The sequence below is a fragment of the Trichechus manatus genome, unplaced genomic scaffold (assembly GCF_000243295.1).
Source record: "Trichechus manatus latirostris isolate Lorelei unplaced genomic scaffold, TriManLat1.0 scaffold00054, whole genome shotgun sequence".
NCBI classification, from domain to species: domain Eukaryota; kingdom Metazoa; phylum Chordata; class Mammalia; order Sirenia; family Trichechidae; genus Trichechus; species Trichechus manatus.
Window position 1 is genome coordinate 3,674,426 of NW_004443990.1, and position 25,881 is coordinate 3,700,306.

A 25,881-nucleotide genomic window follows, 5' to 3' on the forward strand; every position below is an offset into this window, starting at 1 on the left:
CCTCTTCCCTTTCCATATGAAGTTGGTGATTTGTTTCTCCATCTCATTAAAAAATGACGGTGGAATTTGGATTGGGATTGCAATGTATCTGTAGATCGCTTTGGGGTGAACTGACATTTTCACAATGTTGAGTCTTCCTATCCATGAGCCAAGTATGTTTTTCCACTTACGCAGGTCTCTTTCGGTTTCTTGCAGTAATGTCTTGTAGTTTTCATCGTATAGATCTTTTACGTCTCTGGTTAGATTTATGCCTAAGTATTTTATCTTCTTGAGGGCTATTGTAAATGGTATTGATTTGGTGATTTCCTCTTCGAGGTTCTCTTTGTTGGTGTAAAGGAATCCAACTGATCTTTGTATGTTTATCTTGTATCCTGAAACTTTGCTGAAATCTTCTATTCCAGTAGTTTTCTTGTGGATTCTTTGGGGTTTTCTATGTATAAGATCATATCATCTACAAATAGAGATACTTTGACTTCTTCCCTACCAATTTGGATGCCCTTTATTTCTTTTTCTAGCCTAACTGCTCTGGCTAGGACCTCCAGTACAATGTTGAATAAGAGTGGTGATAAAGGGCATCCTGTCTGGTTCTCGATCTCAAAGGGAATGCTTTCAAAGACTCTCCATTTAGGATGATGTTGGCTGTTGGCTTTATATAAATGCCCTTAATTAAACTGACAAATTTCCCTTCTATTCCTATTTTGTTGAGTGTTTTTATCATGAATGGGTGTTGGATTTTGTCAAATGCCTTTTCTGCGTCAACTGATAAGATCATGTGGTTCTTGTCTTTGGTTTATTTATGTGGATTACATTGATTGTTTTTCTAATGTTGAACCATCCCTGCATACCTGGTATAAATCCCACTTGATCGTGGTGAATTATTTTTTCAATACGTTGCTGAATTCCATTGGCTAGAATTTGTTGAGGATTTCTGCGTCAATGTTCATGAGGGATATTGATGCGTAATTTTCTTTTTTTGTGGTGTCTTCACCTGGTTTTGGTATCAGAGTTATGCAGGCTTCACAGAATGAGTTTGGGAGTATTCCACCCATTTCTATGCTCTGAAATACCTTTAGTAGTAGTGGTGTTAACTCTTCTCACAAAGTTTGGTAGAATTCTCCAGTGAAGCCATCCGGGCCAGAGCTTTTTTTTTGTTGGGAGTTTTTAAATCACCTTTTCGATCTCTTTTGTTATAGGTTTATTTAGTTGTTCTACCTTTTTTTTAGGTTAGGTAGGTAGGTAGTTTCTAGAAATTTGTCCATTTCCTCTAGGTTTTCAAATTTGTTGGAGTACAGTTTTTCATAGTACTCTGTTATGATTCTTTTAATTTCAGTTGGGTCTGTTGTGATATCACCCATCTCACTTCTTACATGGGTTATCTGCATCTTCTCCTGTTTTTCTTTTGTCAGTTTGGCCAAGGGTTTATCAATTTTGTTGATCTTTTCCAAGAACCAGCTTTTGGTCTTGTTAACTCTTTCAACTGTTTTTCTATTCTCTATTTCATTTAATTCTGCTCTAATTCTTATTATTTCCTTTCTTCTGGTGCCTGAGGGCTTCTTTCGCTGCTCTCTTTCTACTTGTTACAGTTGTAGGGTTAATGTTTTGATTATGGTCCTTTCTTCTTTTTGGATATGTGCATTTGTTGCTATAAACTGACCTCCAAGCACTGCTTTTGCTGTGTCCCAAAGGTTCTGGTAGGATGTGTTTTCATTCTCATTTGATTCTATGAATTTCTTTATTCCATCCTTAATTTCTTCTATAACCCAGTAGTTTTTGAGCAAGGTGTTGTTCAGTTTCCATGTGTTTGATTTTTTCCTTGCTTTTTCTGTTGTTGATTTCTACTTTTATGGCTTTATGATCAGAAAAGATGCTTTGTAATATTTCGATGCTTTGGATTTTGTTAAGGCTTGTTTCATGGCCTAATATGTGGTCTATTCTGGAGAATGTTCCATGTACGTTGGAAAAGAAAGTATACTTGGCTGCTGTTGGGTGGGGTGTTCGGTATACGTCTATCAGATCAAGTTGGTTGACTGTAGCATTTAGATCTTCCGTGTCTTTGTTGAGCTTCTTTCTGGATGTTCTGTCCTTCACCGAAAGTGGTGTGTTAAGTCTCCTACTACTATTGCGGAGCTGTCTAGTTCTCTTTTCAGTGCCGTTAGAGTTTATGTATTTTGGAGCCCTGTCACTGGGTGCATAAAAATTTATTATTATAGTTATGTCCTCCTGGTGTACTGACCCTTTAATTATTATATAGTGTCCTTCATCCTTTGTGGTGGATTTTGCTTTGAAGTCCAACTTGTCAGAGATTAATATTGCCACTCCTGCTTTTTTGAGTGCTATTTGCTTGATATTTTTCCATCCTTTGCGTTTTAGTTTGTTTGTGTCTTTAAGTCTAAGTTGTGTCTCTTGTAGGCAGCGTATAGACAGATGGTTTTTTAATCCGATCTGCCACTCTGTCTCTTTACTGGTGCATTTAGTCCATTTACATTCAGCATAATTACTGATAGGTATGAGTTTAGTGCTGTCATTTTGGTGTCTTTTCTTGTGTGTTGTTCACAGTTTCTTTGTTCCACTTAATTTTCTGTGCTGAGCAGTTTTTCTTTATGTCTTTTCATCCTTTTCATTGTTGTTGATTTTGTGTTTGCGGAGTCTTTATATTTTTCTAGTTTTTTATTTTGACTTGTAGGGCTGTTAGTTTCCTTTGTGGTTACCTTAAATTTACCCCTATTTTTCTAAGTTTATACCAGTCTTGTATTTCTTTATATCGCCTTGACCTCCTCTCCATATGCAAAGTCTATGCCTACATTTTTTAAGTCCCCCTTTTTGTTTTAATGTTGTCATCTTTTACATATTGACACCTGTTTCCCTATTTTCAGCGTTTTAGCTTTATTTTTGTGACTTCCCTATCTGGGTTGATAGCTGATCGCTCTGTCCTGTGTTATAGTCTTGGGTTGTTACCTGATGTTACTGATTTTCTAACCAGAGGACTCCCTTTAGTATTTTTGGTAATTTTGGTTTGGTTTTTGCAAAGTCCCTAAACTTCTGTTTATCTGGAAATTCCCTAATTTTGCCAGCATATTTGAGAGACAGTTTTGCTGGATATAGAATTCTTGGCTGGCAGTTTTTTTCCTTCAAGGCTTTATATACGTCATCCAATTGCCTTCTTGCCTGCACGGTTTCTGCTGAGTAGTCCAAGTTTATTCTTACTGACTCTCCTTTGTAGATGACTTTTTGTTTATCCTTAGCCGCTCTTAAAATTTTCTCTTTATCTTTTGTTTTGGCAAGTCTGATTATACTATGTCTCGGTGACTTTCTTTTGGGATTTACCTAATGCGGGGTTCGATAAGCATCTTGGATAGATATCTTCTCATCTTTCATGATATCAGGGAAGTTTTCTGCAAACAAATCTTCAAGAATTCTCTGTATATTCTCTGTTATCCCCTCTGTTCTAGTACTCCAATCACTCACAGGTTATTCTTCTTGATAGAGTCCCACAGAATTCTTAGGGTTTCTTCATTTTTTAAAATCCTTTTATCTGATTTTTCCTCAAATAAGTTGGTGTCAAATGCTTTATCTTCAATCTCACTAATTCTGACTTCCATTGTCTCAATTCTGCTCCTATGACTTCTATTGCGTTGTCTAATTCTGAAATTTTGTTAATCTTCTGGATTTCCGATTGCTGTCTCTCTATGGATTCTTGCATTATTATTCTGTCATTATGCTCTTCTCTAATATTTTTAATTTCCTCTGTTGCATGTTCTGTGTTTTGCTTAATTTCCTTCCTAATTTCTTGAAGAGTTCTGTACATTAATCTTTTGTATTCTGCCTCCAGTAATTCCAAGAAATTTTCCTCCTCTGGAAAATTTCTAGATTCTTTATTTTGGGAGCTTGCTGAAGCCATCATGGATTGCCTCTTTATGTGTTTTAATATTGATTATTGTCTCTGAGCCATCAATAAACTATATATATTTATTTTATGTTTGCTTACTGTGTCCTAGCTTCTTGTTTTGTTCTGATATGCCCAAATAGGCTGCTTGAAAGAGCTAGTTTGATTATTGGCACCTTTGAAGCTCTAATGTCCTGTCACCAGGTGGTTAGATCTGTTACTACATATGTGAGCTCAGGAGTCTGCCTACTCCTTCTGTATGGATTCAGCTCAGGTGCCCAGATAGATAGTCACCAAGTGTGTCGTGCAGGCTCTCACCCTTCTCACTCAACTTAGGCATGCTGGACAGCCCTCTTTTACAGACTCCACTTCTGCCCCACTTGACTTCCGACTCCCCACTCCAGGCCACTGCAAGCTTCTCCCCACACAGTGACAATTATGAAAAGGGTTACTGGAATTGATGTCATTGTTATCACAGAGCTTAAGTCAAACATTCAACCTTTAATATTCAATAGTTTAATAGAGTAGTCAAATACAGTAGTATTTATCCATCTCTCAAGCTCATACTGCTTACCTTCGAGCTACATTTTTGAAATAGCCTGCACAAAGACATCTTCGTAGTACTTCATGTTTAGGACCTTCAAAGGTCTCTCTCGGGAAATCACTTTGCTATAAAAAGAATATACATACAGTAGTAAATCTCAGAGAAAAATTTTTAAAGAATCTTTTACTTTGAAAAATCCACATTTCTAAAGACTTGTGATCCTGGCCAATAAGCAGTAAGAGATTTACCCTTCTATCTGAAACCACCAAAAAGCTGACAAAATATATGAAATAATGATTTCCAGAACACAGTATATCAAGCAACAAAGGACAGTGATCCCTAAGAGATGGGAAATAAATGAAATAAGCTCTACAACTGCTCCAGCTGACAGCGTTGAGAGATATTTTGGGCCAAGGCACAGGAAAGGATAACCCAAGTGGAACCCAGAGGACTCCTTGAGTTAAGGAGACAGAGCTGAATAGTCCAGGAAGACCAAGGTGGCTAGCGTTTGCAGGGAGCTCTCCCTCAAGTGTTCAGCTGAGTACTGATTATCACATGTGAGGAAACTACCTGTGGCTAGGGAAAAAAAAAAACCTCCCAAAAGGATAATAATGTTCAGTGTTCACGTAGTGCTGGGAATGATACCTGTTCCTACCAGCCAGACTAGAACACCTCATAATTCACATGGCTCTGGGTACAGTATTCAGAAAAGTCTTGCTTCAGTAGTGGGGAATAACTAGTCCTATACTGAGCAGTACTCTGATGCCACCTCATATAGCTTAAAAGCAAGATCTGAAAGGGTTAAACAGTGTTCAAATAACTCAACTGCATCCTAGAACAAACCTCAAGAATATTTGTAGGAAAACAAAAATATCTAGCACCCAGCAAGGTAAAATCCACAGTGTCTGGCATCCAATAAAAAATTGTAAGACATGCAAAGAAGCAGGAAAATATGACCCATAATGAGAACATAAATCAATCAATTAAAACCAACCCAGAACTAACATATATGTTAATTATATTTCTATTATAATTACAATTATATGCGAATTACAACTGGATTACTTTTGTTCAAAAAGTAGAGACATGGAAATATTTTTTTTAGAAGACTCAAAATCTAGAGATGAAAGCTACAATGCTTGAGATGGAAAATATACTTGGTGTGATTAATGGCAGATTAGACACTGCAGAGGAAAAATTAGTGAACTTGAGACAGTAATAGAAAACAGTCAAAATTAAAAACAGAGAAAATAGACTGTTTTAAAAATGAGGAGAGCATCAGTGAGCTGTGGGACAACTTTAGGAGGCCTAAAATTTCGAGTCCACAAAACAGAGCAAAGTGGGCACAGAAAAAATATTTGAAGATGTAATGGCTGAAACTTTTTCAAATTTGATGAAAACTATAACCTTGTGGTTAGCAGCTGAGAGCTTAACTATTGCACCACCAGGGCTCCTACACATGTATACTATAAACCCTAAAAAAGCCACTAAAATAACAAAGACTTATAATGAATATGCCAATGGAATCAGAAAAAATATTCAATTAATCCAAAAGAAGGCAGAGAAAAGAAGGGCACAAAGAAAAAACAGGAGAAACAGAAAACAAATAGGAAGACAAAAGGTTTAAACCTAACCATATCAATGATCACATCAAAAGTAAAAAGTCTACATACACAAATTAAAAGGTAGAGGCTGTTAAGACTGGTTAATAAAGCAATACTCAACTATATGCGGCCTATAAAATATAAAGAGACAAATACGAAAAGTGAAAGGATGGTGTCATGGATTGAATTGTGTCCCCCAAAAATATCTGTCAACTTGGCTAGGTCATGATTCCCAGTATTGTATAACTGTCTACCATTTTATCATCCACGGTGATTTCCGTATGTGTTCTAAATGCTATCACTATGAAATAATAAAATGGATTATTGGCAGTTATATTGACGAGGTCTACAAGATGAGGTAGTGTCTTAAGCCAATCTTGTTTGAGATATAAAAGAGAGAAGCGAGCAGAGAGACATGCAGACCTCATACCATCAAGAAAGCAGTGCCAGGAGCAGAGCACATCTTTTGGACCTGAGGTTCCTGTGCTGAGACACTCCCAGACCAAGGGAAGATTGATGACACGGACCTTCCTCCAGAGCCGACAGAGAAAACCTTCCCCTGGAGCTGACACCCTGAATTTGGACTTGTAGCCTACTAGACTGTGAGAGAATAAATTTCTCTTTGTTAAAGCCATCCACTTGTGGTATTTATGTTATAGCAGCACTAGACAAGACAGAGGTTGGTACCGAGAGAGTGGCATGCTGCTCTAACAGACACCTAAAATGTGGAAGTGGTTTTGAAACTATGGATAGAGAAGTGGTAGCAGCAGAGAAGCAGCAGCAGTGGCAGAGAACCAACAGCAGCAGAACCAGGAGACCAGCTCGAGATGGCACTGGAGCTGACCCACAGAGAGAGAGCTAAGTGCCTGTGCACAGGAGGCTTCCTGGTGGAGTGGGGTGCCTCCAAGCACTTATCAGTGGAGCTACAGGGCTTTGGAACACTTGCCCCAGCAGGGCAGATGTGGGCATGAGGCCCGAGGGCCAAGAGGCCACAGCTAGCAGAAGCTGAAGAGACAAGGAACACAAGAAGTCAAGCTGCCTCAGTCTCAAAAGGTATGGCCACGACCTCTGGGGTTTCAAAGGGTGGAGTCACCACTCAGATGGATGAGGAGAGCAGAGCTGCTGTCCCCGTGGGCCTGGAAGGCAGAGCTGAAGCCCAGGGCTGAGGGGCCTCCACTCAGAATCTGGAGAGTGTGGCCAATACCTAGAGTCTAGAGGGAAGGGCCATTGTTTAAATTGTCTCAGAGAACAGAGGATTATTTGCAAAGCCTTGAGGGCTAATGTAATATGTTCTGCTGACTTGCTTGGTGCCTATTATGCCTTCTTTCCCTCCAGTTTCTCCCATTTGTAATGGAAATGCCTAGCTTGTGCCTGCCTGTTGCACCATTGTACCTTTGGAAGCCAATAACTTGTATTCTAGATTTCACAGATGAAGAGGAATTTTTTCGATTTTGGACTTGGAGTTGATTTAAGACTTTTGTTATGATATGATGGAGTACGTTTTACATTTTTGGGGGCTAAAGGGTGGAATGTCATGGACTGAATTGTGTCCCCCAAAAATATCTGTCAACTTGGCTAGGTCATGATTCCCAGTAGTATATGATTGTCTATCATTTTATCACCTGAGGTGATTTCTGCATGTGTTGTAAATGCTATCACTATGAGTTAATAACATGGATTAGCAGCAGTTATATTGATGTGGTCTACAAAATTACACAGTGTCTTAAACCAATCTTATCTGAAATATAAAAGAGAGAAGCGAGCAGAGAGACATGGGGACCTCATACCACCAAGAAAGCGGCGCCAGGAGCAGAGCGTGTCCTTTGGACCTGAGGTTCCTGCGCTGAGATGCTTCCAGACCAAGGGAAGATCGATGACACAGACCTTCCTCCAGGGCCGACAGAGAAAGCCTCCCCCTGGAGCTGACGCCCTGAATTTGGACCTATAGCCTACCAGACTGTGAGCGAATAAATTTCTCTTTGTTAAAGCCATCCACTTGTGGTATTTCTGTTATAGCAGCACTAGATGACTAAGACAGATGGCAACTTGAAAGATTACATGGGAACCTTAGGGGGCAGTGAGTTTATGTTAATGAGGGAGGAACTAATAAAAGGAGGGTGAGAATGGTTGCACAACGTGAAGAATGTAATCCATGTCACTGAATTGTACATATAAAAAAGGTTGAATTTTGGTGTATGTTTTACTGTGTATATTTCTCAACAACAAAAAGGAAATAAATAAAATTTAGGGAAAAAAGTGCATGTCGTCCTCTGAAACTACATTACCCTGAGATAATCTTTAAACCTTAAATCAAAAATATCCCCTGAAGTCTTCTTAAAACCAAACAATAGTTTAGCTTAACTAGTAAAGAATATATGCCTTGCACATTGTGCTCTTTTAAGATCTACCCATATGGGATCAAACTGACAACAGCAACTCAAAAGATAAGATAGTAACCTTCGGGGGCCATGACTATATGTTAATGGTGGAGGAACAACTCAGAAAAGGAGGGTAAGAATGGTTGCACAACCCAAAGAATGTAATCAACGTCATTGACTGGTACATTTAGAAACTGCTGAATTAGCTGGTGTATGTTCTGCTGTGTATATTCTCAACAACAACAAAATAATATAAATTAAAAAAATAAAAAAGTAAAAGGATGTAAAAAGATATACCACGCTTATTAATTAAAATACAGCTGAGTAGATATATTATTATCAAAGTAGATTTCAGAGCAAATATTATTATCAGGGATGAAGAAGGGTCAATTCATGAAGAGGATCTAACCATCCTTAAAATGTATGCACCTAATAATAGAACTTCGAAACACATGAAGCAAAAACTGCTTCAAGGAGAAACAGGCATAGCCACAATTAGGAGTTTGAGATTTCAATACTCTTCTCTCCATAATTGATAAAACAAAGGAAGAACTTATTGTAAAGTTACAGTAATCAAGACAATGTGGTACTGGCATCAAGATAGACAAATATATCAATGGAGCAGAACAGAGAGCAGAAATATACTCATACATATATGGACAACTGATTTTCAATAAAGATGTAAAGGCAATTCAATGGAAAAATAACAATCTTTTCCACAAGTAAAGCTGGAACAAGTGGACAACCATATGTCGTTGTTGTTAGCTGCCCTGGAGTTGGCCCCTGACTCATAGTGACCCCATGTGGACTTTGATACATACCTCACACCAAACACAAAATTAATTCAAGATAATGCATAGACCTATGGATCATAGTCCTAAATGTAAAACTTCAAACTACAGAACTCCTAGAAAAAAACATAGGGGAAAACCTTACTGACATTAGGTTACACAAAGACTTCTCAGATATAACACTAAAAACAGGATTCATGAAAGAAAACACTGATAAACTGGGCTTCATCAAAATTAAAAATTTCTGCTCTTCAAAAAAGAATGAAAAGACAAGCTACAGACTTGGAGAAAATGTTTGAAAATCATATGCCAGATAAAAGACTTTTATACAGAATTTATAAAGAACAAGTTCAATAAAAAGAAAGCAGACAACCTAATTTAAAAATTGGCAAAAGATGTGAACAGATAGTTGACCAAAGAAAATATAGAGATGGCAAGTAAACACATGAAAAGATTCTCAGCAACCTTAATCATTAGGTAAATGTAATTGAAATTACAATGAGATACCACTACGTACTTATTAAAACAACTAAAATTAAAAAGACTAACCATACCAAGCATGGGCTAGGACAACCACTTTGGAAAATGCTTTGGCTATTTCTTAAAAAGTTAAATACATTCCTAGCATATGATTCGGCCATCCACTCCTAGATATTTACTCAAGAGAAATGAAAGTATAAGTCCATACAAATAATTGTATACAAATGTTCATAGCAGCTTTATCTGTAAAAGTGAAAACAAAAAAAAATTCAAATGTTCAACAGATGATTGGATAAACTGTGGTAATCCATGCAATACTACTCAGCAATATAAATGAATGAACTGTTAATACACACTACACAACATGGACGAAGCTGAAAATTAATTATACTAACTAAAAGAAACCAGACAAAAAAAGAGTACATAACGTATGATTCAATTTACATAAAACTCTAGGAAAAGCAAACTAATACACAGTGAAAAAAGCAGATCAGTGGTTGTCTGGGTAAGGGGAGGATAGGCCTGGGAGGCGAGATGAAGGGATTACAAAGGGACTTGAGGAAATTTTGGGAGAGAAGGGATATATTCATTATTTAGATTGTGGTGATGGTTTCATGGGTGTATACAGATGTCAAAAGTCATCAAATGGTAACTTTAAATGTGTGCAATTTACTGAATGTCAATTTTACCTTAGTAAAAAACCCTTCTTTCCAGTGTGCTGTCACAGTATGGGGAGAGCAATTAGGGTCACATAACAATGTATGCATAAATTTTTGTATGAGAGACTAACTTGAATTGTAAACTTTCACATAAAGTACAACAATAAAGTAAAATAAAAAAAGGAAAACAAAACAAAAAAACAACCCTCCTTTCTACACATAAAATTCCTTTATTACTTACCATTAGGAATCTTTCATGGGGTCAAGGAAATGGCTAAATGCAGTAATAAGTAGAAAGGGAGGGGAAGGTGATAGGTAGTAACTGTATATCACTGAAAATTCAATATGAAATACAGAGGCCAAAATGCTACTCAAGAAAAAACCATTATAGCAATCACCTGCTTAAGCTTCCTGATTAGTTCTCTAAGTTGTGCTTCCACACGAAATGCAGAAAATAAGCACCTCCAATGAATCCAATGTTTTTGGCACCACGAAGCTGGAGCTCCACTGCAAAACAAAAATACCAGGATCTTTAAAAAATCTTCTATAAATGAAAGACAGTCTACCATTCTCATTTCTACTACAAAACTGGAAACCCATAAGCTACGGTCAGCTCCTTTATAAGACCTGTCCAAGTACTGAGAAAGCACTTTTGGCAATCTGAAAAAGCAATTAAATTAATGCAGATGTCTTTTACTGAATTTAAAAAAAAAAAATTTGTAAATGGATTTATTTTTATATATAGGTTTTAACAAATATTCAATCATTTTCTCATGTAAGCTACCCATAAACCCAAAAACCAAACCCAAAGAACCAAAATTTCTATAAGGTCATTTTCAGGAAAGGTTGGAGAAGAGACGGGCCTACCAAAGAACAGTCACGTGATATAGACAATATTGCTAATATTCACAAAAACACCTTGAAGTCATTATCATCCCCACTGAACCTTAGTGTCTAAAGTCACATAGTAAGGAGATACCAGAAGCATGCTTCAAACTGACACTTTCCACTACATAGGACTACTTCACATACCTTGATTTGCATTGTTCAAAGATGACAGCTAAAGTTGCAAAATCATTAAATCCTCCAGCTTTAGCTGCCAATTCTCGATGTCTCTGTTCCGCTTCCTTCTGGTACTCTGGATCAACTAAATGACAATTGGAAAGACAATTTAGTTTTACTTTACATTAAGTGCCTGCATTATTTTGTTTATTCAAGCTCATTAAAATCTTCTTCACCCTCTGGGATGAAATAAGGTGAAACTACATTAACTCTTGCTGTTTGTTGTTGTTGTTGTTAGGTGCTGTCCAGTTGATTTTTGACTCATAGTGACCCCATGTGACAGAGTAGACTGTCGCATAGGGTTTTCTTGGTTGTAATCTTTACAGAGCAGATTGCCAGGTCTTTCTCCCGCAGAACCGCTAGGTGGGTTGTAATCCTCAACCTTTTGGTTAGCAGCTGAGTGTTTTACTGTTTCACTACCAGGGTTCCTTTTGGAGGAGTTTAATTTCTCCCCAACCCCTTTTCTTATTTTAACCATACTTAGGCGACTTTATCAGAATAGCAACATTACTTCTCCCAATCTGTTTACCTTTAAAATAATATTGTAATTTTTTTTTTTGCACTTTAAGTGAAAGTTTATAGTTCAAGTTAGTTTCTCATACAAAAATTGATACACACATTGTTATGTGACCCTAGTTGCTCTCCCTATACTGTGACAGCACACTCCTCCTTTCCACTCCAGATTTTCCGTGTCTATTCAACCAGCTTCTGACCCTCCCTGCCTTCTCATCTCGCCTCTGGACAGGAGCTGCCCATTTAGTCTCATGTATCTACTTGAGCTAAGAAGCTCTCTCTTCATGAGTATCATTTTATGTCTTACAGTCCAAGTCTAATCTTCGTCCGAAGAGTTGGCTTTGGGAATGGTTTCAGTTCTGGGCTAACAGAGAGTCCAGGGGTGTAATCTACTTTTTAATTAGTTTTTCTTATAAGAGTAGCCCATGCTCACTGTAAAAAAATCATAATGGTACAATAGGATATAATGTAAAAGTTCCATGTTCCCCACTTTTACCCAGAAACCAATCCCTAAAGGCTAACTATTGTTATTTCATTTGTGTCTTTCCAGATATTTTCTATGTATGTACAAGCACATATACAATGTTTTATTTTTACATCAACAGGATATATGTTCTATAACTTGCTTTATTCACTTAATTACAGTTCTATGTCAGTACATAGAGAATTATTCATTCTCAAAAATAGGTAATATAGTATTCCCCAGAAGTACGGGGAACATAGCACAATTTAACCAGTCCCTATTTATCCAGTTCCCTGTTTACAGGACCTAGATAAATGACCTCCATGTATAAAGAACTGACCTATTTATTATAAACTTTTTATTTTTCTTTTTAAACTTCATATTGATGTATAACATGCATACAGAAAACTGTACAAGTCATTAAACATACAACTCAATGAATGTTCACAAATATAACATACAAATGTACTCAATATCCAGATCAACAAACAGAATACTTCCAGCATCCCAGAAGCCCCTCCACAAGGGTAGATATATCCTGGTGCTGGTGCTGGTGCTAAATCTAGCTGTGCTGGGTAAACTGAGGAAATAAGGGATGTAGTACGATGTGGTACAATGGAGGAAGGAGCCCTAGGCAGTTTAAAAAAAAAAGGGGGGACTTTGAAAGATTCGCCTGGGTCAAATGCTATGTAGGGAACTTAGGCGACCAGAGAGCATGTCAGTCCTGAGTGCAATGGGGGAAGGTGGTACCCCAGTGTCCTTGATTTCAGGGACAGCACTTACATAGACTACACTGTGAATTTGCAAAGCAACAGTCCCTGATATTAGGAGGAAAGCAATCTAATTAAAGAAAACATTCATGAAGGTACAAAATCTTCCATCACAGGCTTTAGCTAGCTTCCAACTATGTTGCCTAGGTAACAACTGAAGGAACCAGCTAGAGACAAAAGGAGAGAGAATACGATTTATCTCAGGCCATACAAATGGCCCTGCTAAGGTGAAGATATGATTGCTAATACCCACCTCCTGAATCCCTCAGGTTACTAATTTTTAACATAAAACATCTAATTTTAAAGCACCTAAATACCATTCCCCAGAAGGTATTATCATGCCAAAGGTCAACTGCACTAGACTCCATCACCAACTCCAACACCAGGAGACAAGTCTACTAATCAACCATGGCAGGGGCCCTTGGAATCCCTGAATTGTGGTGTTTCTAGCTATAGAAATGTAGAGACCCAGCTACCTGGGCCCCTGGGCTATGAAACCTCAGAGAAGCTTCCTGCTATGGTCCAGTTCTTCCCTTCCCTGCCTAACAATGACCCTAGAAACCTTCACTTTGGCTGTAATACCTACTATAATAATTTACACAAACTGCTTACCATCTCTTGTTAACATGTCAAAGTAACTTTGCAACAAATTTTAGTGGATTATACTTTTAAATACAGCTCATATACTGAGAAGATAAACTCTTCAGTCAGTTTTGGATCTCTGTTGTTTAGAATGGCTACCTGCTCACACTTAAAAAAATTTACAGAACACATCACTTCCTTCCCACATTACTTGCTCACACTTGCTCATTTGCTCTCTCTTCATCAACCTCAGAGTTAAAAGAAAAGAAAGACAGAGCATATTCTTGTTCCTTATCCCTACCTCTTGCCTTAAAAATAAATTAATTAATTAAAATTGAAACTGGCGTAAGTCGCACAGTAAATTCACGGTATGTACAGAAAAGCCTAAAGCCGTATTACACACAGTTCCTACAGTCTCAGCAAGTTTCTCCTCTGAGTAAATGAGTTTGATTATCCATCTTTAATTATTTTCCCAGTAGACTTGTCATTTGCTTTAGTTTACTGTCTTTCCCCAGATGAGATTCTATTATCAGGTTTACCTTATGCAAACAGGTAGATGCTACTGAGGCAAAATATATAAATAGGAAGCTGAAGCAGCAAAACAGGCTGGCTCAGCTGAACGTCTTCCTTTGGAAAGATAATTCAATGTTTACTACACAGCAGTCAATCAGAAAATAAAAATATTACACAGAAAGGGTTTCAATAATAACAGTCCTCAGAGCTGAAGCAGGCAGAAAAGGCTGTAAGTGTACACAAAAGTATCCTTTGTGGGAGGGGTGGGGGGGATACTAAATAGGCAATAGATAAGTGGTATCTTGGGTGAAGGGTGAGACAGTACACAATACAGGGGAAACTAGCACAACTTGTATAAGGAAAGGTCATGGAAGCCCCATACACGCATCCAAACTCCCTGAGGGACTGAATTCCTGGGCGGAGGGCTGTGGGGACCACGGTCTCAGGGAACATCTAGCTCAATTGGCATGACACAGCTTATAAAGACAATGCTCTACATTCTCCCTTGGCGAGTAGTGTCTGGGGTCTTAAAAGCCTGTGAGCAGCCATCTAAGATACTCCACTGGTCTCATCCCTTCAGGAGCAAGGGAGAATGAAGAGAACAGGATACAAGGAAAAGATTAGTCCGAAGGACTAACTGTCCACAGCTACCAAGGCCTCCACCGGACTGGGTCCAGTACAGCTAGATGGTGCCCGGCTACCACCACTGACTGCTCTGACCAGGATCACAACAGAGGGTTCTGGTCAGAGCTGGAGGAGGATGTAGAGCATAATTCTAACTCACAAAAAAAAGACCAGATTTACTGGCCTAAAGAAGACTGGAGAACCCCGAGAGTATGGCCCCAAGACACCCTTTTAGCTCAGTGGTGAAGTTATCTCCAAGGTTCACCGTTCAGCCTGGGAGTGGACAGCCCCGTAAAACCAAATGAGACTAAGGAGGTACAGGAGTCCAGTGACAAGGGCCAGAAGGCACAAGAGGAAAAGGAAGCTGGTGATAGGGAACCCAGGGCTGAGGAAGGATATTGTTGATGTGTTGTGAGATTGTTAACCATTGTCATAGGGCAACATCTGTAGTAACTGTTAAATGAGAAGCTGTTTTGTTCTGTAAGCCTTCATCTCAAGGGAGAATAACAGCACAATTGCAAGAGCGTAGTCAATGTCACTGAACCGTGCATGTAGAAATTTTTGAAATGGTATATCTTTGGCTATGTGTATTTTCACCAAAAACAAAGGCTGAGAAGTTACAGGGTTGACATGTTGTGGGGTTGTTAACCTGTGTCATAAAACAACATGTGTACTACTGTTTCATGAAAAACTATTTGTTCTGTAAGCCTTCACCTGAACTAGAATAAAAAAAAAAAAAAAAGTATCCTTTGTTTCGAAAAATATCACAGTTAAAGCATTTAAAAGCAAAATTGTAGAACCAACCTAACTGTTCTCATTTTAAATTTGATCTATTTTAAGGCAATGCTGTTTACTGCTTTTAAAAAAAACTCTTCCGTCTGACTTCTAAAGCAATATCTATACTAGCAGACATTATGTAAGTAGTTTATTACAACAAGGAGAGAGATTACTGTAAATGTTGGAGAAAATCACTGTTTTAATGTTTAAAAAGAAAAGAGGCCTGGGTCAGTATCTAAAGAAAATAAACCCAATCCTGAGTATAACAAAACAAAGAAAAAGGCCACTTCTTTATTCAAATATTTTCATTGCATGGAACTTAGAAATACTGATAAATCTATCAGCCAGCTTAGTGCTTTGGGGGTAATTTTGACAGACCCTGTTATCATGTTTCATATCCGTTAACATCACTGACATCAAGTGTTTCACAAAAGCAAGACTTAATAAAAAAATTTCTCAAATCAAAGCACAGAAGACAAGACATACCACAGTCCCATTGACTATTATCTCAATATTCAAAAGAATCAGATACATCATACCTAAGACCAAGTATTAGGCTAGCAAAGGGAAGTCTCTCTTTTCCTTGAGTGCCTACAAATGTAGTTTATTTTTCAAATAATGTTTTGCTAAAATGAAAAAACCGCCTCAAGGCCCTAATAAAAAGACAAAGAACACTTAGTTAAGAGCTAAGGCCTGAACAACCTAAAAGGCTAAAAAACTGAGTCAACATTCCATGTACAGCCAGAGTGTTCTAAACAAAAATTTAAAAGCCAGTACCTGGATTTTTACTTCCAGCTATGGAAAAGGCTATATTTTTTTCTTTTCTTAAATTCTCTCAAAGACATATGATGGTTTAAAGCAAAATTATAATACTGTATTGTAGAGTTTATAATGTATGTAAATATAATATATATGACAACAATAGCACAAATGATGGGGGATAAATGGAACTAAACTGTTGCAAGGTTTCTTATATTTTACGTGAAGTAATACAGTATTAATTTTAGTAAAATGTGATTAAAGATGTGTAACATTATTAAAGAAGTATAATGTAATCTCCAGAGCGAGAATATCTTAAGAGATAACAGCAAAGAGCCAATAAGGGCGCAACATAATCCCTATCAAAATTCCAACAGCTTTTTTTTAAAGAAACTGATATGCTAATTTGAAAATTTATATGAAAATGCAAGGAATCTAGAATAACCAAAATAACCTTGAAAAAGAAACACAAAGTTGAAAGACTTACACTATCTGATTTCAAAACTCATCATAAAGCTATGTAATCAAGACAGAGAGGTGTTGGCATAAGGACAAATAGATCAATGGCATAGAATAAAGTCTAGAAATAGAGCCAGCAATATACAGTGTATTGATTTTCAAAAAAGGTGGCAGAGCAATTCAATAGGTAAAAGTAACTGTTTAACAAAGGTGCTGGGACAAGGAGATATTCACACAGAAAAAAAGTAACCTAGCCTCTACTTCATACCATATACAAAAATTGATTTAAGACAGATCACAGTCCTAAACATAAAAGGTAGAAACTGTAAAGCTTCTAGGAGAAAACATCTTGAGAGAATATCTCCATAATCTTGGGGCAAGAAAAGATCTGTCAGAAAGCAGAAAGCAATAAATAACTGACAAATTATTCAGGCATTACCAAAATTCAAAACTTCTCTCATCAAAATACATTTTTAAGAAAATAAACAAAGCCACAGACTGGGAGAAGATATATGCAACTTACATCTAACAGATAACTTGTATCGAGAGTATATAAAGAACTCCCACAATTCAATAATTAAAAAAAAAAAATATTTTAATGGGCAAAAGATTTGAACAGACACTTCACAAAGGAAAACATGTGAATGGCCAATAAGCTAATGAAAAAGTGCTCAACATTACTAGTCACTGGGAAAATGCAAATTAAATCCATAAAGATGTTACCACCAGTATACACTAGACTGCACAAACTTAAAAAGACTGGCAACACCAAATGTTGAGGAGGACATGAAGTACAAGCTAAACTCTCAAACATTGCTGGTGAGATTTTAACATGGTATAACCACTTCAGAAAAAGTTTTAGCAGGTTCTTAAATTTAAACATATACCTATTCAATGACCCAGCAATTCCCTTCCTAGGCATCTACACAAGAAAAATAAAAATATATACTCACAAAAAAACTTGCATAGAAATGTTCAAAATAGCTTTACTTATAAACTGTACCAATTAAGCAACAATTCAAATGTCCATCAACAGGATAATGGATAAACCAATTGTGGTATATTCATACAATGGAACACTCAGTAATAAAAAGAGCCACTAATACACACAAAAATATGGATGAATCTCACATACATCATGTTGACAAAGAGAAGCCAGACACACAAAAGTACATACTGATTAATTCTATTTATATGAAGTTTCAAAACAGGCAAAACTAACGTAAAGAAGTCAGAAAAGTGGCTAAGAGGAGGGAGGTTAGTGGCATCTGACTGGGATGGGGCACTGAGGGAACGTTCTGGAATGCTAAAAACGTTCTATATCTTAACAGGGCTGTGAGTTCTATGGGTATATGTATTTTTCAAAACTCAATGAATTATACACCTAAGATTTATGCATTTCACTATATATAAATTTTACAAAAACACCCCTGTACGCAAATATCAAACTCTGATTATACAGGGTTAATTTTCACAGTGGTATAGCTTCACAATTCTGAAATTACTTTCTGTATATTCTTCTGGGCTTGAACAAAAGAGTGAATATATCAAGAATGAGAGCCAGGACTGGCGCTGCTGGAGTAGGGAGTTACAAATATTGAAAGAGAGAAGAATGTACCCTGTGGTGTTGGATGGAATTATGGATATCTGTTTGAACCTGTTTTTAATATACATAGAGAAATGTATATACACACATATGTTTCCTAGCTCTGACTACTGAGACAGCTCAGAAGCAATGGCACATCAGAAACAATGAGTACAGATTTTTAAGTACAGATCTTGGTTTCCAAATATAATTCTCCACTAAAAGTAATCATGGTTCCTTCCAGCTGATTACAGGACTGGAACCAGGAAAAACACAAAATGAGCCTGGAATAGCTTCTTGCACCAAAAAGTTTAAAAAAATGCTCAAAGAATGATGTAAACATGTCAAAAGGACATAGCCAATTTGAAAGATTCTCCTGTGGACCACTGTGGGCAATCTGAACACCAAAATAAATAATGGTAGTACTGTAATATAACTCACCGAGTAAAACAGCAATCCATACAGATATAAACAAATAATTTGAGAAGGCAAATCTTCCTTACAGTAGATTAGATGCTGGATCCAATTCAACGATATTAATGGAGCAATGGAGAATTTTAATATGGACTACAGATTAGATAATGATTGTATCAATAATAAATTTCCTAATTTTGATAAAGTGCTGTAGTTAAATAAGAGAATATTCTTGTTCTTGGTAAATACACACTGAACTATTCTGTGATAAGGAAGCACACTGTTTCCAACTTATTCAATGGTTCAACAAAAGAAATAAAATGCATATTTATAAATATAAATCTATAGGAAGAGAATAACAAAGCAAATGGGGAAAACGTTAAAAACTGGTAAAACCAGGTAAAAAGTATAAAGGAGTTCCTTTACTATTCTTATAATATTTCTGCAAGTTTGAAATTATAATAAAATGTTACCAAAAAAACAAAAACAAAACCCTAACACCAGATTAGTTTTATCTATTTAAATATTCTAACAAGGAAAAAACAGTTTCTTTCTCCAGCCTTAGAAGAATATTAGAGCTTGATTACCGTGTCCTACTCCCTGTTTTTAACAATGAAGTACGGAAAAGTAACATGGTCAGATAATTAGGTGTGACGGAGTCAAATTAGAACAGAACTTTGATCTCTTGACTCCCATTTCAATACTCTATAATAGTTTTTAGAGTACTGTTAGCTTTGATACTACCTGATGGAAACCAGTCAACATTATTTACAGTACACAGTATTTTTCTAAAAAAAAGATTGCAATTTTGACTACTAAAATCAAAATTTTCACACTTAAGACTACAATCTATTTGGGGTAGGCAGCGCAATTACTGATCAAACTAAAGAGTATTTTTAATAGAAAAATGTATCCTGCATTGTAATTACTGCAATAATGAGACAATCTGGATCCAACACTCACAGCCTACAAAGGGATAAGGCCAGCGAGATACCACACTCTATTACCAGTCCTGGCTACAGGCAAGATACGCTGTGTACTCAGAAACTCAGGAAAAAAACTGTGCCCCCACTAGATGAAAGTAAAGTTGATATATGTCAAACTAAGTTGTGTCCCATACTGATACACTAAGACAGGAAGTAGAAGTTAAAAGACATGGAAACTTCAAAACAAATCTCTAAGGGTACTAGGGCTGAACTACCTTTTGACTCTTGAAAAAAATCTTAATATATTAGCTTAACGTACTATATAACAGGGCAAAAGTTCACCCTCCTCTCTTCTTTTACCAGTGAAAAGAAATTAACTCTCAGTCAGAAACATTATATACCCCCTGGATCGAACAACTAAGTTAAAGGACGTAAAAAATGTTTATCTTGAGTTTCATGTCCCACAGGGCTAGACATATGGTAAGCCTTCAACAAATGCACAGTGAATTACTAGAATGTTTTAAAAAAAAATTTTTAAGATTTTATTTAAAAGGCAACACAAAAAAACACAGCTTTCCTTAACAGCCTAAGTGGGGTGGGCGGGGGCGGAGGGGAGGGGGAGTCTAACAGGCATTTAGATCTGAACCAATTACCTCTGCATCTAGTCACGTATTTCCCACCTATTTTGTAAATGGGATTTTCTACTCTGACAAAGTACCTGATTAATTACAGGTTGATTGTGATGGATATTATTCATTAGCAATTAGGTCTTTTCTTTGTAGGTCTCCACTATTTTAACTTTTTGATTACTTTTTTTTTAAACTCACCCCAATTGAATGTATCACTTCAAATAAAAAACTGCTTGTTTCTAAATTTATGAAAAATACACACACACACACAGAAAAAAAGGGGGGACAGAATGAACACCTGAGGACGTATTCTATTTCAGGGTGTATTCTATTTTAGAAAAAGAGAAACAGAAAAACTCTAAAGAAGTCAATTAGTTCAGAAAGGAGAGTAAGAGCAAAAAAGAGCAAATATATACAACTAGAATACAGTGAACACAAATGAGGAGGAGCAAATAAACATATGGGAGACTATAATGACCTGGTCAAAAAACAAAAGCGACAAGTAAACAAAAAAGCTTAAAAAAAAAAAAAAAATCCTAAGACTCATAAACTTAAGAATGAATGAACTGTAAGACTTCTAGCGTTTTGTTTTTAAAGAGGATTGTGAAAAAATAACACTGACATTCCTGAAGTACACTAGACCTGAAACATGGGAAAAGGCTTGGGAAAAAAAAAATTCCAGAAAGAACAAATAATCTATTTGAACAAGTACAAACTAGGTTAGAAAAATACGTTTACTTTATGAAAGACCGTAAAAACTTCCAGATCAGAAAACAAGTCAAGAAGATATAATGTGAATAAAAGGAGTGCCACAGCAAATAGAAGAGGCAAGCAGCATGGAAGAACATTTTTCCAAACTGAAAACCTAGTGAGTGAAAGCGAACACAATTGCTTTCTCAGGATCATTCCTTAAAGATATACAAAACCCTTGCTTATCAAGATTCTAAACTTAAAGGACTAAATATCTTACAGGCTGACCCAAAGAATTTATAATGGCAAAGACATAAAGAATGGCTTCTGAGCTTGCCCTTCAAACAGGAGAGAATTAGGTGTTAAAGAAAAAGTTTCCTAAAAGAACTATATTTCCCACTCCAAGAGGGGAGACAAGCTGAGTTCTCCTAAGGCAAAGTAAGTTAAGACCTACAGAGCCTAATGGAATTTAACGAGAAAAGTACTGTGAAAGTAGATCTCTATTAATTGTAAAAATATAACCCCAATACGAGAAATAAAGTCTTATCCAAGTTTAGATATACACCCTGCTCCAGGCTAGGAATACTAAATGTACTAAACATCGTTTCATTCAACAAATATTTATGGAGTGCCCTTTATGTGCCAGTCACTGAGACAGGTGTTTGAAGTAAGACCATCAACAAGCCAATGTGAAGTAGAGCCTCTCTTGAATCTTAAATTCTGGTGGAGAAAGAGACAAGCAGCAAATAAATAAGCAAGAAAATTAGAGACTACAATTCCGTTAAGGAAAGAAACAGGAATTTGAGATAAAGAATAACCAGGAGTGGGGGATGCTACTTCAGACAGGGGTCAGAGAGGACCACTCTACAAAGGAGACATTTAAAACCTGAGCATAAGAAAGACTGACTACCATTCCCCACCGCAAAATGCCTTCCAAACAGAGGAAACAGCAAATGCAAAGGTACAGAGGCAGGAAAGAGCTTTTCCATGCTCAATTAGTGGAATCATAGCCAAGATATATGGTTAGCAGTAGCATTCAGTGAGGTCCATTCATTCAGTCAATAAACATTTATTGAATTCATCTTACATGCCAGGCACTATGAGAAGGTGGGGGGTGGGGGGATCGGGGGAAATAAGCAAAACAAAGTTCCTGCTATTACAGGGTTTACATGGGACAGGAAGTAGGGAGATTTGGAGTGGTTAATCAAGAGCCAGATCATTCAAAGTTTATTTTAGGTACAATAATACTACTACCTTCAAGAGGCAGTGGCTTCCTTGTTCTGCTCAGCCCCAATCATGGAACTGAGTTTTTCCTCAGGCACAACCCACTGAGAATACTGGGGCCTCAATCACTCCTCTGGCTCGTGAAGCTGTGCTGTGGTTCCATGCCAGGAGAGGCAAGCCAAGAGGACCTCAGGCTGCTGCACACCCCTCCACCAACAGTTTGGCTCCTAGAATAGGGGTTTCACTCAGAAACTTGCTGTTGTCTGGTGCCCTGGCTCAGAGACATACCAAGACCATATAATATTTGCATACTTAAGCAGGCCAGCATTGTGGAAGTGCTTTTGCAGCATCTGGGTATTCAGAAATATAGAATCAACCTTTTGTCTTTTGGGTATAGATGTATCATGTGCCAGATGCTATTATATAGTACAAACTGAATTAATCTGGTCAACTCATCATAAAGAGCCTGTCTATCAAACGGAAGTATCTTTCCTGAGATAGACCATCATCCAGAAACTACTGAAAGAAGGAGGCACGCTGTAATTCACCCACTTGATGAACTTTTCTAAATTCTCTTCAAGAAAACAGTCTCTGGGTCTATGACCCTCAAAGGTTAGGCTGTGGGGCACGTGGGCAAGAATACACAACAATGATAGTAACCTAGTAATTGAGCTTTATACTACACCAATCAAAGGAAGAAATTAAGAAGACGCTGAGTGGGAGCTCTTGTCTCTGTGACTATTCCATTTATTTTATTTATGGTCCCTGGATTAGGTGAATCCCTAACCAGAATTTTTGAGTTGTACAGGAAAACACTGCCAACCCACAGTGTAAGTTTTGGATGGGAACATTAGCTACTAACCACAGCTAAAATATCCCATGGGCTTCATGAATGCATATATGGGCTTCATCAACTCTTTCTGAGCTCAAAAGAATAGCTTCCCTTATTACCTCCCCAATTACCATACATGTTATATATCCACTTAGGAAAAACAGGTCCTGGACACCAAACACCATTCTCTTAACAACTTGATTTTATTCACATTAGTAAATATATAGGAAAAAGTCAGCAACAGCTCCAACTATTTTTGAAGTAAGTGTTGACCTAATATTCTACCTCCCATTCTCATCTTTTTTTCCCCACCCCAAAGAATTGTCTTTTGACACCTAATCAATTACATACATGGATCTGCTATTGTCTTTCTTCTATAAGACAATTCTGATGAGCACTGCAAATCAATGAAGCAAAATAACAGGCAGCCATTCTTCTTCAAAAAATCTTAACATCTCTAGCAGTTTTCTGAAATATTTAGAAATGCTCATTTCTGGCTCAACTCTAATTGGAATAACATAGTGAAAAATGGAAAAAGCATACCTTGATTGGTTATAGGAGTATATACTTTCTAGTCTTCTAAAAAACAAAGCTTCAAGTAAAAGGTAAACCTTGCTTATCATGACTCTGGATTTAGTTTCATCAGTTCCTTCTAATTAAAGATGTTTTATTAAAGTAGATTTTGGGTTAAATATTATAATATGCTAAATATGCTTTAAGACGATTATTCACCTTCATGTATATGTATGTTTTATAAGGATAACAAACCAGTAGACACTCACTCTGGCACAGTAATGAATGTTATTAAATATGCTTAATTGGTTTTTAAAAACTGAACTATATTCAAACTATTTTCAGTGTCCTAAAATCATGAGTCATTCATTAAGGACCAATAACATCTGTGCAAGAGATTAACTGTTATTATATGGTTAGAATTGATCTTTCCTGCTAATACCTCAGTGCTTGAAGCATGTCCCTCCTGAGCTAAAGTGGAAGGGTAAGGATAGATGTAAAGTCCGAGCTACCATGCTGAATCCACATTGATTTTTTTTCTATTATAACTGCTTAACTTCTCACTGGTTGTCCCAGAGAGGATTCTTTTTGTACTTCAGAAATTCCTATGCTTGACAGACCAACACAGTTCCAGAAACTTTAGGAATAAATTCTGAAAGACCTAAAAGCAAATGGTGCTGAGTATTTTTTTTAGGATAAAGGCATAGTTGAATTGCTTAGTCAAAACAAGATTACCAGGTGATTATTTTAATTTCATTTTTACTAACATCTTTAAGTATTATAATTTTTGAAACAATGTTATTTTCTACTAATAAAAAATAGTTTTTACAAAAAAAAAAAAATTCCTAAGGATACTACACAGGAAACAATGGAAAAGTCTACAAAAGAATGAAAATGATGGCAAGAGGAAAAAAGAATCTGTTAGTCAAACTAGGTTAGTCAAACCTAGTTATACTAGGTTAGCAAAACTTTCTATGTATAACAATAAAATGTTCAGCTAGAGAACATACCTGAAATATATGTCTGAGTTAAAGATGGTTCTAACCAACTAGACAGCAGGTTTACGGTTGAAACAGATCACCAGGTGCTATTAAATATTACCATGACACAGGCTACTTCTAAGTTACAGCTGGGACCCCAGTAATTTCCAATAAGCAGATTTTCAAGAACTTCAGCACTAGATTGGACTACAAAACTCCTCCCATACCAACCGACAAACTGAAGACTTTCAGTGACATCCTGCTGACCATCTCACAAAGTAGAATGTGAACAGCGACTATAGATGAGAACTAGTTATATAACATCATCTGACTATGGTTACTTTAGATTAAAACCAAATCATAAGGCAGGCAATTTCAGAAAAAGTTTCTGACATGCAAGGGAATTAGAAAACCAAACCTCAACATCACGTTTTCTGAAACAGCTTTCCTAAATGTTTTATTAGATGAAATGCAATAAATCTGGACACCTAGACACAAATTAAACTATTTATTATTTCCCAAAATATAAACAGTAACTAATTGCCTCTTTGTGGTTGGATTACAGAAGACCTTTTTCCTCCCATTTTATGTTCGTCAGTAAATTCCAAATTTTCTAAAATGAGCATGTATTGTCATAATAATTAAGAAAATCAAAGGAAAAAAATATCGTTACAAGATTATATCAGGTCTATTTCTTCACTTTATTAGATTAGAGATCAAGTCTTATTTCTCTTCACAGGTAAAACAAGATCACTTAACTTCTTACCAGGTCTAATGAAGACATTTTCCACAGACAACATTGCTGCTATTGGAAGTAGCAGATCTTCACAATCCAGAGAAGCAGCCTTTATTACTGCACATGTCAAATGTGGAGGGAGAGGAAATTCCACCATAGACAAGCCCAGTCTGGTCACATGACCACTCCTGAACACAAAAAAAAAGTTCTTAGGCCTTTCTACCTTCATAGTATTTTAATCATTTCCAGAAATTCAATTCAATATAAAAACATGAAACACTGTGGTAAGTAATAAGAGGAACATAAAGATGATAAACCCCTTCTTGTCAAGAGCCTTAGTACATCCAAAACATTAAACAATGAGGCAGACTATGGTAGTATAATAAAAGATACAAATATGGTCCAGGAGCATAGCGGTCAATGAAGAAAGAGACAATGATAATTATCACAATTTCCACCATCACACAATTATGAGAAAAAGGACTTGGGCT

General features: G+C 36.7%; 1 protein-coding gene and 1 pseudogene across 4 annotated transcripts in view; one reads left to right on the forward strand and one right to left on the reverse strand.

The window, feature by feature from the left end:
* The window catches only part of DHX40 (DEAH-box helicase 40), a 59,734-nt gene that overhangs the window by 7,628 nt on the left and 26,225 nt on the right, over window positions 1-25,881 (reverse strand). For all 4 annotated transcript variants that reach the window (XM_023732709.1, XM_004377859.1, XM_023732707.1 and 1 more), the window contains 4 exons: window positions 25,421-25,578; window positions 11,372-11,486; window positions 10,738-10,846; window positions 4,458-4,552 (listed from right to left, as the gene is read on the reverse strand). In XM_023732709.1, coding sequence (XP_023588477.1) covers window positions 4,458-4,552; window positions 10,738-10,846; window positions 11,372-11,486; window positions 25,421-25,578 — 477 coding nt within the window. The remainder of the gene's footprint in view (window positions 1-4,457; window positions 4,553-10,737; window positions 10,847-11,371; window positions 11,487-25,420; window positions 25,579-25,881) is intronic.
* On the forward strand, window positions 22,032-24,551 carry LOC111820875 (mesoderm-specific transcript homolog protein pseudogene; annotated as a pseudogene).